The sequence below is a fragment of the Microcebus murinus genome, chromosome 7 (genome assembly GCF_040939455.1).
Source record: "Microcebus murinus isolate Inina chromosome 7, M.murinus_Inina_mat1.0, whole genome shotgun sequence".
In the NCBI taxonomy this organism is placed as follows: Eukaryota; Metazoa; Chordata; class Mammalia; order Primates; family Cheirogaleidae; genus Microcebus; species Microcebus murinus.
Genome location: NC_134110.1, coordinates 100393703 through 100413010, shown reverse-complemented (window position 1 = coordinate 100413010; position 19308 = coordinate 100393703). Strand labels below are relative to the sequence as shown.

The 19308-nt window shown below is 34.2% G+C and overlaps 1 protein-coding gene across 5 annotated transcripts in view; it reads left to right on the top strand.

The window, feature by feature from the left end:
* PLAG1 (PLAG1 zinc finger) overlaps positions 1 to 17420 on the top strand; it is a 49612-nt gene extending 32192 nt beyond the window's left edge. For 3 of the 5 annotated variants that reach the window (XM_012774086.2, XM_012774085.2, XM_076005306.1), the window contains 3 exons: positions 7035 to 7133; positions 9604 to 9962; positions 10486 to 17418. In XM_012774086.2, the coding sequence (XP_012629540.1) occupies positions 9721 to 9962; positions 10486 to 11743 (1500 nt within the window). In that variant the 5' untranslated portion in view covers positions 7035 to 7133; positions 9604 to 9720 and the 3' untranslated portion in view covers positions 11744 to 17418. Of the gene's footprint in view, positions 1 to 7034; positions 7134 to 9603; positions 9963 to 10485 lie in introns of all 5 variants that reach the window. The other 2 variants (XM_012774087.2, XM_076005307.1) reach the window with 1 other exon arrangement.
* The last annotated feature ends 1888 nt before the right edge of the window (positions 17421 to 19308 follow it).

Here is a 19308-nt window from a genome sequence, read left to right as displayed (position 1 = left end):
CAGGAACCCTGCAACATTTTGCCTGCTAGCTTTGATTCCTGAAATTCCCTTAAAGGGCCTATAGTTCTGTTTAGGAAATACTTATCAAATGTGCATTACATACCAGGGCACTAACCAGGTGCTGGGGATACAAGAATCTATAATAGTCTCACTATAGATGAATTTACGGCCACCAGAGGAGAGACAGGTCAGACAGGTCCTTTCAAGAAGAGTTTATAGTCCATATTAAGAGTAAAAGGTTCAGAGGGATAAGGTTTTCAAGTTCATTTTTGCTCAAGTAGAATTGGTCAAGGAATATAAGTATCAAATGTCTTCTAATTGTGCCAGCTGGGAGAGTGCATGGAGTTCTCTTGAGGAAGGGAGGGAGTGGCCACCCCTGACTTGACAGTTTTGCCTAGAACTGATCCTATTTACCTTCACCTAGGTGGGAATAATGTAATGGTTGCTTCTAGAAGTGATGGTATCCTTGACAGCCACATGGGCACAAGTTAGGAGGACAGATTAATGACATGTGCAGACTGGGACCTGGTTGTGAATTCTGTTTTCATTATATTTCTTAGTGCTACTTAAGCATCAGCACATCCATTTAGCAACATTTATACCACAGCACAAGCCCAAATTTAAAGTGCACTTTCCTTTGAGATTGCTTAAAACTAATTCTCTGCTTTAGCTTCTTTAGCTAATTAAAACTTTCCTTACCACTTTTCTTATAATGTGTCTGATTGCTACATTTTTGTTTGAATTTATAGACAGATTTAGTTATGGATGCTTGAGAGTTCAAACATGAAATCTGGATTGTTCTGTATTTGCGATTTTAATAGCATTAGGCAGTTAATCATACATGAATGGAGGTATGTTCTCCAGACATTAAAGGTCCTTCAGCATGAACATGTTTATAGTTGGTGTCAAACATTTTTATTGTACCCCCAGAAACTTAAGGGGTTAATGGTAATAAGGTAAAGAATTCATCATAATTTGGGATTAGGATATGTTTTCAGATTAAGCTGACCTATGGGCTACCTAACTTTATAATATTAATAGCCAGATCACTAATATTTTGGAAATGCTTTATGCAAAAAAAAAAAAAAAAAAAAGCCCAGGAAATCTTTTAAAATAGTCAAAGTATTGATTAAACACTTTCTTTATATTCAGATACAATTGCTGTTCTTTGCTCTCTCTCAGGCATCATTGCTTCCCTTTTGCACAATTCCTCATTTCCTGTTTGCAAATACTGACTAATTGCCCTATGTGAAGAATATGAAAATATGCCAGTGTTGTACAATTCATCTGTATTTTTTAGTTTTTTTAGTTTGATAAGAATATACAATCATAGGGACGCCCTCCCCCCCCACACACATAGCAATTAAAATGAAGTACTAACTTCTACGTTATAGATCATTAAAACAAAGAGAAGAAAAAATATTTAACTTAACATCATTTTGCTCCATAAGATAAATAACCAAGGAAAATATTTCTGAATTGGAAGATAAAATTTATTTGATATTCCATCTTCATTGAGTTATCTATTCATTCTGTGTGGGTACTCTAGAAAATGAGTGGCCTAAAAAAGAATATCCTAATTGTATGGTAGGAGAACTGATGCTAGGATTTCCTGGTTCCACTTTGGAACTTGTTGACTTTTTCCTGTTGGTTCTTAAAAACAAATAGGTCTGCTATTTTCTTCACCTCTCTATTAGTTTTTATTATTTGCATATTAAATATAACATATTTCTAAACATCAGTAGAGCTAATTTTTATGGTAAATTTCAAAAAGATTATCCTAGAACTACATTTTAATGAATTGCTCAAAATACGTTAAAAATATTAAAGACAGTAATTTCGAAAGGGCATCGTTTTTGGATTAATTTTAGTAAACTATAACATCTAATACATGAAAATAATACTGTAGTTTTCCATATTCCTGTTATAAAATGAGTTCTTTGGGGACCTACCATAACTCAGGCAAATCAGGTGCAAATCTTGGCTGTGTCTCCTGCTTCTCAGTGGGCGCTCCTGCTCCTTTCTGCTCCCTTCTGTGGGGATCAGCCCCATCTAAGGGGCTCACCATCCTTCCTGCTCTGTGCCGGGCACTCATATAGGCACCAGGCATGTTTTCACCTTGGAAATTTTTATTAGGAATTGGGTCTGAATTGATGATTCCTTAGTAATAAGGACTTGACTTATTGATTCATTAGTAATAAGATCAATCAGAGGATGCTTGTTCTCTGCAGCAAAATAAGTGTTTTAGACAACTTTCTATTTTAATTGCTATTTTTTTAATCTAAAACTTTTCAAATAGCTGCATAGTTTCAAAAAATAACATTTCTATTAGCCTATTCAATTTGTTGTACCAAAATGTGTCCATACTACATATTATGTTTGACTTGAATATTTATATGTATAGTCATTCCTCAGTATCTGTAGATTGGCTCCAGGACCTCTCTAGGTTACCAAAGTCCAAAGATTCTCAAGACCCTGCTGTAAAATGGTGTAGTATTTGCATATAACATATGCACATCCTTCCCATCTCTAGATTACTTATGATACCTAATACAATGTAAATAGTTGTTATACTGTATTGTTTGGGGGAATACTGACATCCCCCCTCCAAAAAAAATCTGTACATGTTCAGTACAGATGCAATTATTTTTTTTTAATATTTTCAATTTGTGGTTGGCTGAGTCCACAGATGAGGAACCTATGGATATGGAAGGTCATCTTAAGTTCTGTCCCATGTCTACTTAGGTAATTGAGCAAAACTCTAGGTCATTGTATTGATGGTAAGCACTTGCCCTAATTTTTTTTTTTATTCATTCAAGTTATTTTATTGCCTTTTATGAGAAACAGCACTGAATAAAACTGACACAGCCACTGCTCCTGTGCTGTATACAGTTGATTTTTCATTCTCTCTTAGGCTTTTATAATTGCAAGATAGTTTTTTTTCCTTTTACTAATAATAATATTTTAGTGACTAATAAGTGATTTTATAGACCTATAGAAATTGAATACTATAAAAACTTCCAAATTATTGTACAGGACCTTTGAAGTTGTTTTAAAAAAAAATGTTCTAAGTATGCTGTTGCCCTTACTTCAAAATTGACTATCTTCAATTATGTTATTATTCGTTTCTTTCACATTATTCAGAACTCTTATTGTGTTTCATATACATAAATTAAAATATTAAGAACTGGTAAGTTTCCTTTTGCAACCTACCTAATTTACTTTATATGAAAAACATGTTTTCAGGAAATTTTGACATTTTCTGAATTATTTACTAAGGGTGTTTTATGATTAGCATAAAGGAGAATAAAGCTTTGATAACTGATGGCATTTGCCCTTAATTAGCAAAATCTATGTTTGACTTTTAAATATGAAAGCATTATTAATGGAGGTAAGTACAAAACTTCGCAGCTGTTAGCCAAATGACTATCATAACTATGGAATTTTAAAGTATAGAAACAGTTTTCAATATATAGGCCTGTTCTTTTGTTGGTATCTCATAGGAATTGATTTTAGAGGACCCTCCGATGTATGATTCATTCTTTTTTTTTTTTTATGATTCATTCTTGATTATTTTCTGTGGGAGTCACTATTTTAGAATAATGTAAAATGTGTAAAGATAAGCTTGTGTATATATGCACACAGACACTTGATATTCCCTCTAACTATTGTTTCTATGTATGCAAAGTCAAAGTCATTCTGGAAAAAAATGCCTCTTCTGATAACAACAAAAACTTAAAGGATATTCTAAAATGCTTTTTTGCCTTAGAGAAATTTGAGATGGCTATATGTATTAATATATTTTATGGTTCACAATTCTTGAGACAAGTCAAAAAAGAATTTTTATCACTTGAAAAGTATACTAACCAATCTTTGATTTTTTTTTTTTTTTTTTTTTTTAAGACAGAGTCTCACTCTGTTGCCCAGGCTAGACTGCTGTGGCATTAGCCTAGCTCACAACAACCTCAAATTCCTGGGCTCAGACGATCCTCCTCAGCCTCCTGAGTAGCTGGGACTACAGGCATGTGCCACCATGCCTGGCTAATTTTTTCTATATATTTTTATTTGGCCAATTAATTTGTTTCTATTTTTAGTAGAGATTGGGTCTCACTCTTGCTCAGGCTGGTCTTAAACTCCTGACCTTGAGTGATCTGCCCGCCTTGGCCTCCCAAAGTGCTAGGATTACAGGCGTGAGCCACCACGCCCAGCCAATCTTTGATATTTTTAAGTAGAAAAGAAAAACATGGGTACAGTTTTGTTGCAGACTTTTCAGAATAGTGAATAGTGTCAAGATAGTTTCAGTTCTTTCTTTAAGTTTTTCTTAATCTCATAAAAGGGAATACACAGACAATTTTAGTTAACATTTCAGTTAGGATTACATAAATATAAACTGTGTGTTTATTTTTATTATGTCAATCCAAATAATTATTTATTCTCACCAGCTCCTAATTTCCTTTGTTTGGGGAAAATTTAGCAGTCCTTTGAAATTATTTGGCAACTCATAAGAAACTCAAAATAGGTTGAATCTAGGGAAATTAACCCCAACTCTTATGTTTTGTGATAAACTAAGTTAAAATGATTCCTTTAGCTGGGCGCGGTGGCTCACGCCTGTAATCCTAGCTCTCTGGGAGGCCGAGGCGGGTGGATTGCTCAAGGTCAGGAGTTCGAAACCAGCCTGAGCAAAAGCGAGACCCCGTCTCTACTATAAACAGAAAGAAATTAATTGGCCAACTAATATATATAGAAAAAATTAGCCGGGCATGGTGGCGCATGCCTGTAGTCCCAGCTACTCGGGAGGCTGAGGCAGCAGAATCGCTTGAGCCCAGGAGTTTGAGGTTGCTGTGAGCTAGGCTGACGCCACGGCACTCACTCTAGCCTGGTAACAAAGTGAGACTGTCTCAAAAAAAAAAAAAAAAAAAAAAAGATTCCTTTATTATTTTACTTCAGACTATAAAATACATAGCAGGGGTAATTTGAAGACTATTGGAGTATCTCAAAACAAGAAACATAACTTTATATTGAAATACTTAGATGCTAAAGTATTTTTATTATAAAATGCCATTGAACAGTAAACATAAAGATTTTATGAATGTATTTAAATATAATAAAATTTATGTTGATTAGGGAAAAAAGGAAACAATATATAAATTTATTGTTTGCTAGTCAACTTTTGTTTTAGATATCTTTCTACCAAAATAGTTACATACTCAGACAGATATAGTAGTTATTATTTGAATAGTTATTTAAATTATTTAAAACTTCTTTATAAACTATCTTTAAATTTTTTGAGTCTTAAATTTATTTCCTTTTGGGGATCATATGTGGCAGCTCTAAAAGAGAAAATAGGCACTCTTTCCTCTTCTGATCTTTTAAGTATAGTGACAGGATTTGTTCACTTAGAAATTGGTTTGCTAAACCTGCCTTGTCATAGAATACAGTCAAACAAAAGTGAACTAGAGGTTTTAGGGCATACGTCCTTCTTAACCATACCTATGCTGTCAAGTTGTTCAACTTCTATGGGCCTTTTACCTTAAAATGGCAGTGATGAAAAATGCATCCACCTCTCAGAGGCATTGAATTCCAGGGAGATAATAGAGATGAAAACACTCTACACTCATAAGGTATTTATATTACTAAAATAACAATACACAAAACGGTCTTTTATATTCTTAATTATACTACCAAAATCTCAGTATGTGCCCTGGGCAAGTAAGTATTTATGAAGTTAATTTTATTATTGTATAGTCTTGATGTACAAAATTCAGTTCTTCTATTTATGCATGTCCTGGGCTTTACAAAAGAATAGAGCTTTTGCTTTAACCTTTAAAATATCTTTTATAGGTCTGAATTTTTATTTGTATTGTCTTTTAAACTATGAGAATAATGCTGCTTTCAAATATACCCTTAGTATTTTCATAATGATGCTTGAATGCCTTCTATTAAATATCTTATTTAGATACCATAAAATTCTTAAAGTATGTGAAAATTTTATTTCAGGAGAATTTATTAGATTTGTGTTTAGAACTTTAAAGTTATTTTATGTGACCTGTCTTTGATGAATCCTTTTGTTTTGTATTTTAACTGTTTGATTTATATTATTCTTCTCAAGTTCTTACAATCATGGTTTCTAAATGTAAATCTTTAAAATACTTAAGAGTTTACTAATCTCTCTATGCCTTGTACTCTTTATAATAATAGATAATTCTAGATTTTTCTGTCTTTTTACCATTATTATTTTCACATTTACTTGTATGATCAAGAATTATTAACATTTTTTTCCATGCATGTTCTCAGTCTACTGATAACGGTGCTACTAGTAGTCATTTTGAAGCTATTTTAAGATTTTTTTAACAGTGATCTCTTAAACCAAAAGATGCTTCTTCTTAACACCCCCTTCTCATGTAGCAAACCTATATTTAACTTCTCTTGCATGCTTTTGAAATCTAAAAAGCGCATAGTTGCTACATTTCAGCAATCCTTGCAGCATTCTGAAAAATGAGTTGGCAGGTATTGCAGGTAACAAAGTGTAGCTCTGAGAAACCCCAGTTGCACAAGTGTGCTCAACGTGGGTGTGAGTGCTTTCATCAGGAGCCTGTTGTTCTTTGGTGAGGTTCCAGATATGCTCCCCTAGAGGGGATTAAGTTTCTTTGTTGCTTCCATAATACTGTTAAGCATAATGAAATTTTGATCAGTTTGGTTTATAAAAAGTGACTCTAACATCCATTCCTCTGAGTAGGTATGTTAGACTTTTTTAAATTAATTTTTAATTTGGGAAAGAAGTAGGGAGTCATTCTGCATCACAAATTGCCATTTATCTAGGTAATACTATCTTACTTATTTGTTGTGCATTTGGTCATGTAAATATGCTTAAAATTAATAAAAATGTGCAATTGGTGAAAATTAATGCATGACTTGTCAGCAGAGTATGAAATGTAAGCATGTGCCATGAAATTGCAATTCTTTCATCCTATATTTCTGTCATTTGTACACTGGTTCCATTTAGAGGATAGTCCATTCTTACTTTTTCTCCATAGATTGGCCAAAATGGGAAGGATTGGATTTCGTTCTCTTCCACGAAGAGTCAATGGGACTGGCTAAGATCAAAGTCTGAGGCTTTTTCCATCTGTAATCAGGTATGCATTGAATAAAAATCACTATAATTCTGTGCATGCACATTTAAAGTATTTGATATGCATATTGTGAATGTGGTCTTTTATTAGATGTTGAATGCACAACCTTATCCTATGCACCTCTGATAATTAACTTGAGTTTTGTTATATGTTGAAATAAAAAGGTATTATCAGCCATGAAAAAATTTCAGCTGGTCTTAGAAAAGTGTAATATTTGAAATCAGTGCAATTCTTCATTGCTCAGTATGTACATCCAAAGATAACAGAATTAATTTGTTACTCCATATTGAGTATCACCAATTTTAATGTAATCAAATGTTTATATATTATTTCATGGTGTACTTTTAATACATTTTTTAATAACTTAGAAATTATTTTTCTCAGCTAGAATTGTGTCTGCCCATTAGAGTTGGATCTTGTAATACAATGGCAAATATGACCAGTCTTTGAAATATTTTCAGATATTTGTTATATATAGGGATTTAGACACTTTGCATCCTGTTTTGATTTTGCAATGGGAAAATGATAATGTTTCCCACAATATTCTAAATAGGTGCATAAAAGTATATGTTAGGAAATCAAATAATGAAAATCAAATTTGTTTCCTGCCTTGGTAAAATGCTTTATACCATTTATAGTGTCATTACTGGTTACAGCAGAATAGCTGTTTAGATATTTCTGAGGAAGGCAGACGAGCTGTCTTTTGAATGAGAATATAGCAGGAAAAGAACAAGTCCTTGAGATCTAGAAAATCTAAAACCAGAGGAATATATTATGTTAGTATCGGTAATGTCAGTTGCATTGTGTTAATGTCACTTTTAAACTGCAAGAGAGACTTTTAGACAGTTTGATCACCACAAAGGCCTTGCCTGTATCTACCAAATAAAGATGAAAGGACACTGATTAGCTTACACATATTCTTTACTGCTTTAATTAAATGAGTGGATAATTGCTGTATTTTGTCTGTTCAGGAACAGAATCTACACTAAAATACAGTAAGACCTATTGGAACATGCGCGTAATTTTTTTTTTAAATGTAGGTATTTAGAGCTCCTGCAAAAGTATAACTGGAATCTGTGAAAATCAGTATAATAGACCTAGCTTGTGAAGGCAAGTGTCAGTATCAGTCTAAAGCTAAAACACAAGTGAAATAAGGAAGTTGTTTTTTTAAAATATGTAATAGGATGAAAAATTTAATTGATTAGGTAATAATAGTCATTTAGCCACATTCAAGTTTTCAATTTAAAAATCAGATCTTTTTTAAAAAATGTAGCAAATATTATCATATCTCTTAGTGCTAAGTATCTATAGCTTAACTAGCATTCACAAACCTTGAGGAATCATTTAACTCTTTTGTCAATTGGATCTTTGGGAAGTTGCCTTTCTTACTGTGAGAAATAGAGTTGATATTATTTACTATGTCTTTTCTATAAATTTTCAAAGATTTCAATTCAGTTTTAAATTTTTTGTTTAAAAAGGCATATTTCCTGTACCATATGTACATTTCATTCTTTCTCACAGCACCAATAAATTGAAACTCTGACTTTTTACAAAGCTGAAACACCTCTTTAATGATGTATTCTTGCACAGGTATTGTGTACTAAGTCAGAAGTCCCAACAGGTCTGCTGCACACAGGTTACAGGTATGTCAAAAGGCTGACCCCCTCAGCTCTTGGGGAAGCCTAATGACTCCAGCTTATCTACTAACTTCAGTGTGCCTAAGGAATATAATCCATTTCCTATGATGTGAAAAATGTTGAGGAAAATTACTTTAGGTATATTTTTTCCCCATGCTCTTCACCTACTATAGCATCAAAATATTTCACCATTTCAAGAATGAATATTTGTTAGGAAGATAAATCATTTCTGCTCTTGACTCAGAAAGCCTTCAGAGTATGAGGACCCTGGTATAAAGAGTAAATTTTCACCTTGGGTGGTGCATTCAACTCTTTCAGGCCTCTAGTGTCTGTGCATGAATTGCCTCTTCCATGATTCAGTGGTTCACAAGGTGCCTCAAAGAGTTTTTAGTTGCTTATGTCTGTTTTCCTACAGTAGAGGGTCTGACTAGAGCTGATGTGCACAAATCAAAATGATCTTTAGACGTTGAGGTACTTGCTGAAACATTGTTTTTAGTCAGATTTATGTTCTCTCTAATCGTTTGTAAAAATTGAAGCTTAATAATGCCACTTTTAGAGTTATGTTTTGATGCTTTCTGAGAGTTCCTGAAATCACTACTGCTATGCTTAAGTACAACATTTGTCAGGTGGAATTTCAGGGTATGTATGAACTGTTCATTCTGAGCAATGCATTTATATATATTTTGACAAATATAAAGATACCTACAGATATTACATTAGACCAGCTGAATCCATTTTATTGGTTTCTTTTTTAATTCAAAAGCATCACATAGCAAATAAAATTTTTAAAAATTGAGTTTAGTTACAAACTAGTTGTTTCTTATTTTTTTTTCCAGTCCCTTTTTGCTTTCTTTTACGACCACATGAAACTTGAGAAGCCACCTAAAGCTATATCATTTAGTGGAGTTGGGCAGTTCCCAAGTGTCCAACAAGAAGGCCTGGTTTAGGCTGCGATGGCCACTGTCATTCCTGGTGATTTGTCAGAAGTAAGAGATACCCAGAAAGTCCCTTCAGGGAAACGTAAGCGTGGTGAAACCAAACCAAGAAAAAACTTTACTTGCCAACTGTGTGACAAGGCCTTTAACAGTGTTGAGAAATTAAAGGTTCACTCCTACTCTCACACAGGAGAGAGGCCCTACAAGTGCACACAACAAGACTGCACCAAGGCCTTTGTTTCTAAGTACAAATTACAAAGGTATTAAACTTATTTGTCTTTCAGATTATATTTTCTCTTATGTTGGCTATTTGAAGCCATTGTAAACATATGTATTTGTATACACATTTTTCAGCTGATTTGCAGAGAGGAAATGTTAAGTAGATTAGACATTGGCTAGTTTTTAGTATTCTGAATCACATACTTTTATGTGTTAGTGTCTTTGGATTTTTTAAAATAAAATGCTTAATGAGAGTAGATTTCCATTTGTAGAAAGAAATTTCGACAAGAAAAGGGTATGGACGTTTACGTGAGTATATTCAGTCTTGCTCATTTGCTTGTGTAATGATAGCTAAAAACCAGCAAAAACTAAAGTGGCAACTTAAATGGCTCAAGTTTTGCAGTATTTAGGTGAATTAACTATCCTTGTGGTATATATTAAGTTAAACAGTTTTCATTATTAAGGGAATTCTATGTTAGCATAATAGTTTAGCTTCCATTTGAAAAGTGAATACATGCCATTTTGGTTGTGATAATTACTTACAGAATATATCTGTATTTAAAGGCACATGGCTACTCATTCTCCTGAGAAAACCCACAAGTGTAATTATTGTGAGAAAATGTTTCACCGGAAAGATCATCTGAAGAATCACCTCCATACACACGACCCTAACAAAGAGACGTTTAAGTGCGAAGAATGTGGCAAAAACTATAATACCAAGCTTGGGTTTAAACGTCACTTGGCCTTGCATGCCGCAACAAGCGGCGACCTCACCTGCAAGGTATGTTTGCAGACTTTCGAAAGCACAGGAGTGCTTCTGGAGCACCTTAAATCTCATGCGGGCAAGTCATCCGGTGGAATTAAAGAAAAAAAGCACCAGTGCGAACATTGTGATCGCCGGTTCTACACCCGAAAAGATGTCCGGAGACACATGGTGGTGCACACTGGAAGAAAGGACTTCCTCTGTCAGTATTGTGCACAGAGATTTGGACGGAAGGATCACCTGACTCGACATATGAAGAAGAGTCACAATCAAGAGCTTCTGAAGGTCAAAACAGAACCAGTGGATTTCCTGGATCCATTTACCTGCAATGTGTCTGTGCCTATAAAAGATGAGCTCCTTCCGGTGATGTCCTTACCTTCCAGTGAACTGTTATCAAAGCCATTCACAAACACTTTGCAGTTAAACCTCTATAACACTCCATTTCAGTCCATGCAGAGCTCGGGATCTGCCCACCAAATGATCACAACTTTACCTTTGGGAATGACATGCCCAATAGATATGGATGCTGTTCATCCCTCTCACCACCTTTCTTTCAAATATCCATTCAGTTCTACCTCATATGCAATTTCTATTCCTGAAAAAGAACAGCCATTAAAGGGGGAAATTGAGAGTTACTTGATGGAGTTACAAGGTGGCATGCCCTCTTCATCCCAGGATTCTCAAGCATCGTCATCTAAGCTAGGGTTGGATCCTCAGATTGGGTCCCTAGATGATGGTGCGGGGGAGCTCTCCCTGTCCAAAAGTTCTATCTCTATCAGTGACCCCCTAAACACACCAGCATTGGATTTTTCTCAGTTGTTTAATTTCATACCTTTAAATGGTCCTCCCTATAATCCTATATCAGTGGGGAGCCTTGGAATGAGCTATTCCCAAGAGGAAGCACATTCTTCTGTTTCCCAGCTCCCCCCACAAACACAGGATCTTCAGGATCCTGCAAACACTATAGGGCTTGGGTCTCTGCACTCGCTGTCAGCAGCTTTCACCAGCAGTTTAAGCACAAGCACCACCCTCCCACGTTTCCATCAAGCTTTTCAGTAGGATTCTGGGATGTGGATTTATTACAGAAATGTATGTGTAGCCCTGCCCTAGATGACCATTTTTATTTTAGTGCCTACTTTAAGGCAGTATAAAACTTTCTGCTTTTGTATAATAACAGTTTTCATTAAGCCAGTATGAAATAGAAACTAGCTTTTTTAATGAGCTTTGGAACCATTTGTGTTCAGTTATGTTTACCAGGGTATTTTGTCCTGATTCACTGCCAATTGTCATATTTTAAGAGGTTTTTTCATATAGGAAAGCCATTATTATTAGGAAAGTTTTATAAATCCCATGTTCAAATTACTTTTAGATCTTAAAATTTTCACTTTTGTCCAATAACAATGGCTCTACCTTTTGACACTTGGCTCATTAAAAAATTTTGCAACAGAATGTAAATTTTATAAAATGTATGTGAATAACTCAAGACTTTTAAAATTTTTGCTAGTCTCTAAATGGATTCATAATCAAGTATTTTAATGAATTAAGAATCCAGTTTGAGGAGATAACAGTTAAGTTTCTTAGCTATACCATAACTTCAGATCAGTATATTTTGAAGACTTGCTATTGTCTGGCTGAAATATTTGCTGTCTTTATTATGAGCATATAAGGAAACAAACCCTAAACACAAAGCACCAGTATTTACAGCAAAAAGAATTCCTAGTAAGGTGACATGGCATTTCATGTTACTTAATAGTAGCCCCTAAATTAGTATACAAGATGTTTTGCCACTTTTCAACCTTCTTAACTTGCTGTTTTTCCATTTAATATATTAGTAGCTTATGGCATCGGAGTCTTCAGAGTCTCAATATATAGATAGATCTCTTTAATCTTTCCACCTTTCACAGCCAAAGGGTGGGTTGAGTATAGTCAGCAATTTTATTTTGATTGTTGGTCCATGGTTAGTCCAGAATCTGGAGCCATTGTAGCACTACAAACATCAGGTATGTTTATCCCAGAGTGGACTGTCTCAGCATCTATGGTGTCGTAGACTCCTAAGCAGGAAAGTAGATGTGAAGCACACGGTTATACTTGGGAACTTGGGTAAGGCTCATGTCCCCTATTAGCAGGGTTGAAAACTAGATGCTTTAGGAGTAAAGTAAAAGCATGTTGCTTATATCACTTCTTGCTGAATTTGACACGTTTCTTTAAGAGCCAAAAGCAGAAAACAAAAACAATCCTACCCCCATGCTATCTGTCTTATTCAATGTGAATCCATCTTTTCTCGTGATTTTTGAATGGAGAATTTCAAGTTAAATGCATCAGAAAACTGTTTGAGGAATTACCACAAAGTTTTAAATGACTAAAAATATATACAGTAAAACCCCACTTTTATGCATTTCTGGGGAAGGGGAGGAGTGTTGCAAATAAGTTCAATTTGTAGAGGGGAACAAAGTAAAGCAAAATAAGCACTATCTTGGTTAATGTGAAAATAACAATCGAGAATATTGTATTCACTGAATAAAACAGTTATTATAGGCTTTCCTCACGTTAGACAACCACCATAAGTTTCTTTAAGATCTAATTACTATATTTTTCTAAGCATCAGTTGGAACATCAACCTAAGAAACATATCTATTAAGCACTTGTTAACACCTTATTTTGGGACCCTATCTGTTGGGGCAGGGGTAAGGGTGGGAGGTTTATAAAAGAGTATATATCTCTTTAAAAAAAAATATTCTGAGCACTCATTAGCCCTATATGGAAGCTTCTTTCTCTTTTGTAGGGCCAGTTATCACTGCAGATTGCAATGTTTACCAAGAATTTCTGAAAATGAGTGCAGATGACTGATTATAATGCATTATTTAAAATATTTGGGAGTAGTATAATTTGTGGAGAAATGTAAATTGTAATAATATAAATGGGGGTTTCACTATATATATTATACACACACACGTATATCGCACTTCATAGAATCAAAGTTGCTCTCTGAAGGAGCTTTGGCTCCTAATATTTTATCATGCTCCTATTTTTTTTAATCCTAGGAGCAGTAGTTTTTATACTTATGTATTTAAATTTTATTATGAAAAATTACATTTTATTAAAAAGTGTGTTCCAAAGGCATTAAAATTATATATGTTAATAAGGAAATACATTTTTAAATTTTTCAAACTGCTCCTAAGCTTTTGGTTAGGAGAATATTTGCTCTGAAAGTAGGCTTTCGCTCTGCTTCGTCACTGCTTCCTTTAGTTTCTATGAAACAGATTGCTTACCTAAATCTTTAGTTGAATGATTAGTGTTCAATATTGCTTTAATCACCATATAAAAGGAAAAAGAAATTTGGTGACAGCACAAATAAATAGAAACCTATTTTTAAATAGAAATCACAAATAGCAAGTGTGGAAGCACTACTTTATTCTGTCTAAAATTTGCTTAAGAAGTCATCAACTTAATGAACTAAGACGTTGGCCTTAGTAGGCTGTATTTCACTGCTAATTTAAAAAAAAGGGAGTACCAGGATTTATTAAATAAAGCATTTTGGAAATGGGGAATGGCACCATATATGTATGTGTGTCTGATATGTACATATATACATACAGACACACACACATACACACACCTTTTTTAACCTAATTCTTGCCCTGTGTGGAATTCAGATGCATCTTTCAGGGCACCAGTGTTAAAATTATGGAGTCTTCATTCTCATACGTACACCTCTTTGCCTATTGCTGCCCCCACAGACTTGAAATAACACTTCAAAGTAAGAGGGAATTCAGCTAATTTGTTTTTAAAATTGACTGTAGTGGTCACTAAACTGTTTTTGAGAGAATTTCTATTAAAGATGAGGCAGACTTGTTTTTTTAATTGCACAATGTTCTAACAAGGATTTAACACAGAATTGGCTCTCTTTTTTCCTAGAAAAAATTTGTTTCTATGTCAACTAGATGTGATTAAAAATAATTATTGCCGGCTGTTTTCATTCTCCAGTGGCCAGAATCATCATCCTTGAAATTTCTGGTAGTGCCTTAGCTTGGTTAAAAATAAAAAAGGGATTAACATTAAGTTAAAAAAATAGTTTAGAAATTTGGACCTCAGACAAGATATTGAACCTCATTCAGTTTGACTTCCACATGTGCATACAAATTAAGGCACCGAACACAGAAGTATGCTTGTGGAAGGATCTTGGCACTGTAAGCAATATTATACATTAATATACACAAATATCTTTATAGTTATTGGTCACTGTCAAAACTTGCATTTTAAAATCCTATTACCAAGTGCGGTTTTTTAAAACTTCGATTGTCCTGGCTGATCATGCACCACTCTTTGTGCAACTGTTTAATTTCATTTAGTGTTTCTCTTAAGCTGTGTATTTTTGCCTACTTGTTGCTTGTGCTTTATTTTTCTTAGTCATTTGTGGAATATAGTGATATATTGTGTTAATTTGGACAGTAGCGGTTTTTAAAAACCATATACTGACTGAAACATGAGCCAGAGCTGATTGCTTTATTAAGCTAATAATGAATGTTAAAGAGTACATATTTTCAGGATCATTCATCTAGTGAGCAATACACATATTATAGGCCAATATTTTTTTTAAAAATAGAGCTTGGTCAACCTCTATACTACACATATTACAAGATATAGCACTTTCAAAATGAATCTAAACCTTTACAGAAACTCTTATAGGTTATGCCTTTTATTTTAAGACTTATTATAATTTGTTTTCAAGTGCCATTAGATGATATATATGTAGGCCTTTGATATATAATGCTTTGTGTACAAAAATGGTAGATGGTATTTTAAACAGGTACATTTTTACAGTGTTTTCTTATCAATTTGCTATATTGCACAGAATCAGTGTGTGTCTTTTCATAAGGTTTTACAATGGTTTATTTTTTTACAAAGTTTACGTGTCTCAAAGCACACTGTCTTCCCAGTACGTAAGTTAAAAAATACCAGTTCACCCAGGTTGCTTCTAGCCTACTGAGATCCGTGTAACATTGGAGGAGATCTTTTAAATGTCGTTGAGTATTCGTCATTAGCAATGGCAGACTGTTATCTCTAGCAAACGAGTGCCTACGTTGAATTTGTCTTGTTTTTTTCACACTGTGTCAGCAGCCATGTCTACAACATAGTTTATTGTGATTACATAGATCTACATAAGTTGTATTGTGTAGTTTTGTGCTAAAAACCCATACAGAGCTCTTTTTGGATCACATAAAAGAAGATAATGCTACCAACATTGGTAAAGGCACACTTAAATCACTCGTAGGCCTTTCTGCAATGTTATCAACCCTCTAAGGATGGAAGGCAGTGTCTTTTGATAAGTCATCTAGCTCTAGAAATGACTCAGAACTATTGCTAATGTATAAAACACTTCATTGTATAAGCTTCAGTGGTACAAATGAACCAGAATGAATGTTTATCTTCTCAGAAACACTCCTTCAATATTATGTTGGATCATGCTGCTAATGTAACTTGGGATACAACTCTTCATGGTGCTACAAACTTCTCTGTCTCGTTCAGTTGTGTTTTTTTATCCATAGAAAAAGGACTACATTAGGTGTAAAGGTGTACAATATATTTTTATACTGTGACTTAATTTGTCATTAACAAACTTTTACACCACCACAATGTATTCATGTGCACTTGCAAAAGGAGATCTTGGATGTGCAAATGTTACCAGAACAAACCCAGCTTTTGTCCACAAGGTGACTGTAACTCAGAATGGAAAGTGGGGGCTTTATAACAGGGTGTGGAGTGAAGAACATGCTGTATGTTACTAACAGCCCTTTGAATTTAACAAAAACTGGGAATCCATTAGGAAATGGATTGCATCATGCCTGAACATAAGCTGGACTGCTGAAATTGTATTTTTAGCTAATGAAAAAGTGTTTGGACTAGTACTCTAAAAATGTTCTAATGATAAAGTTTTGAGTCAAAATAGAAAAGAAAAAATCTGCATTCCAGGCTGAATTTTGTATATTTTTATTGCATTTAAAATTGCTATTCTGTGATATTGGGAAATCAAGTGGCTTATCATGTATATCATGTACTTAAAATGTATTCACAAACTACTGTTGTATTTGTATAAAATATAGACAAAGATCATATTTTTTGTGTGTGTATAAGCTCTGTAAAATAGCAATCACATTATGAAGCTGCAGTGATACTACATTTTAAACATTCACATCCAAAGAAGCAGGCTATTTATTGTCCAGATACCCAGATTTAAAATATTAATTTGCTGCTAATTAAACAATAGTACTGCAGCTTCTTGTGGCCTACAGTGTTATGTTTGCTGTAAGAAAAATATATGTGAATTCCACAAAATATATGAATAAAAGTATAGAATTGCTTTAGATAATGAAGATCTTCCTGAAATTTTAATAGAGGATACTTTTCTATTTGGTATAACTTTTTTTCACTTCAAATTATATTTTCTCATTTGATGAATATAAGATTCTAATAGCTGGCTCTAGGACAATACTTGTTGAAATGAAATGTAAAGTGCCAGAGGGGTGTTTTTGTTTGTTTTAAAACTTTTGTACCTTTAGGAGAAGGATAGAATTGTAAATAAAAAATGTTAAATGATGATGCATCAAAACTTTAATCTAGGTGAGTTTAGAATTCAAAAAAAGCTATTCGTTCCTTTTTCCTGTGAGATAAAATTGGCATTTAGCATTTCTTTAACACTTACTGTCAGTACTATAAATTATCCTTACAGAAGTTCCACTTGGGCAGTTTGCCTAAAATTTTGCTGAAGAAAGCTCCCACAATTCATGTGGTCCAAAATGGTGATCGCACATATATCATTTCAGCTGAAACTTGTCAGTTAAACAAGCAGTAATGCTCAGTTGGTCCAAGTGCAGTGATGTTTACAAGTGATTGATCACAACCAGTTATAGGTTCCTTTGTTCCTTCTCCACTCCCACTGCTTCACTTGACCAGCCTTAAAAAAAAATTTTTTTTAATAAAAAATAAAACAGCCAGTAATGCAGCTTCTAAGACCCAGATATTAATTCTAAAAATGCAGTTAATACCTCTCCAGGAATCAACTGTAGAAATAATTTGTTACATATCTCATAGCACCTCTTTGATAGGAACAATTCTTCTTTTGACTTTGGCTCGTTCCTATTTTTCAGAGGATAAAGAAAATGAACAGTGATTCCTCTTTCACTTGTTTAATTCCAGCAAATTAACACAGTATTTTTGTGTTAATTCTTAGAATTAGCACTAAATATGTTTTTATTTAAATTCATTCATATGAAATATTTCAAGAACTTTATAGAAGGAAAATGCTTTTGCTCTTCTTAGTACTCAGGAGTAGAATACTCTGAAAAAGTATGTTTGGGATTAATTCATTTAGGGTAAAATATGGAAAATTAATTAGAAATGCAGTTTATTTATTGCAGCATAGACCTGATGGGGCATAGAGACTTTTTCATTACTATTAAATAAAAAGTTCACACTAATGGTTTATCATTAAGAAGAGGAAAAAGTTCATTCTAGCTATAGACAGCTTGAGTTTTGGTGTCACTTTTTCTCAGTTGAACATTTATTCAACAAAAGTTTCTTGAACAAAAGGGTACCACTTTGTGCTAAGTCCAAGAAAGCTAGCTTTCTTTTCTTTTCTTCCCTTTTTTTTTGAGACACTTTAACTCTCATCCAGGCTGGAGTACAGTGGCACAACCACAGCTCACTGTAATCTCCATCTCCCAGGCTCAAGCAATCTTCCTGCCTCAGCCTCCCAAATAGGTAGGGCTACATGTACATACCACCATGCCTAGCTAATTTTTTGTAGAGATAAGTTCTCACTATGTTGCCCAGGTTGGTCTCTAACGTCTAGCCTCAAGTGATCCTCCTGCCTTGGCCTCCCAAAGTGCTGGGATTATAGGTGTGAGCCACTGTGCCCAGTGTAAGAAGTTAGCTTTATAGAAGGAAGTTTGTTTCCTAATCAGGCATCTCAGTGAAGATAGCAACATCAACTAACCATGGGGTGGAAGCCTAAATATTGGATTGAGCCATACCAAGTTACCCTTTTCCATAGATCAAAAATGGTCAAATATTGGCAATTTCAGCCTAAAACAAAAACAGCAAAACCTAGAATGGCTTGAGTTCAACTGCATTCTATTCTACAAAAAAACAATAGTCAATAATAAATCTTTCTACTCTGAAGATGCTGACTCTTGGCTAGTGTGATGATTAATTTTATCTGTCAACTTGGGTAGGCCATGGTACACAGTTTTTGGTCAAACTCCAGTTTAGATGTCACTATGAAAATATTTTTTAGATGTTATTAACATTTTCTTTTTAATATTTTTTTTATTTCGGCATACTATGGGGGTAGAAATTTTAAGGTTTCAAAAAATGCACTTTCCCCCCTCCCCTCACAAGTCTGAGTTTCCATTCCCTAGATGGTGCACATCTCACCCATTATGTATGTATACACCCACCCGTGATTAACATTTAAATCAGTAAACTGAGTAAAGCAGATTACCCTCCATAATGATTACCCTCATCCAATCAGTTGAAGACCTCAGGAGAAAAGACTGAGATCCCCATGAGAAGAGGGAATTTTGCCTCCAGACAGACTTCAGACTCCAACATCAACTCTTCCCTGG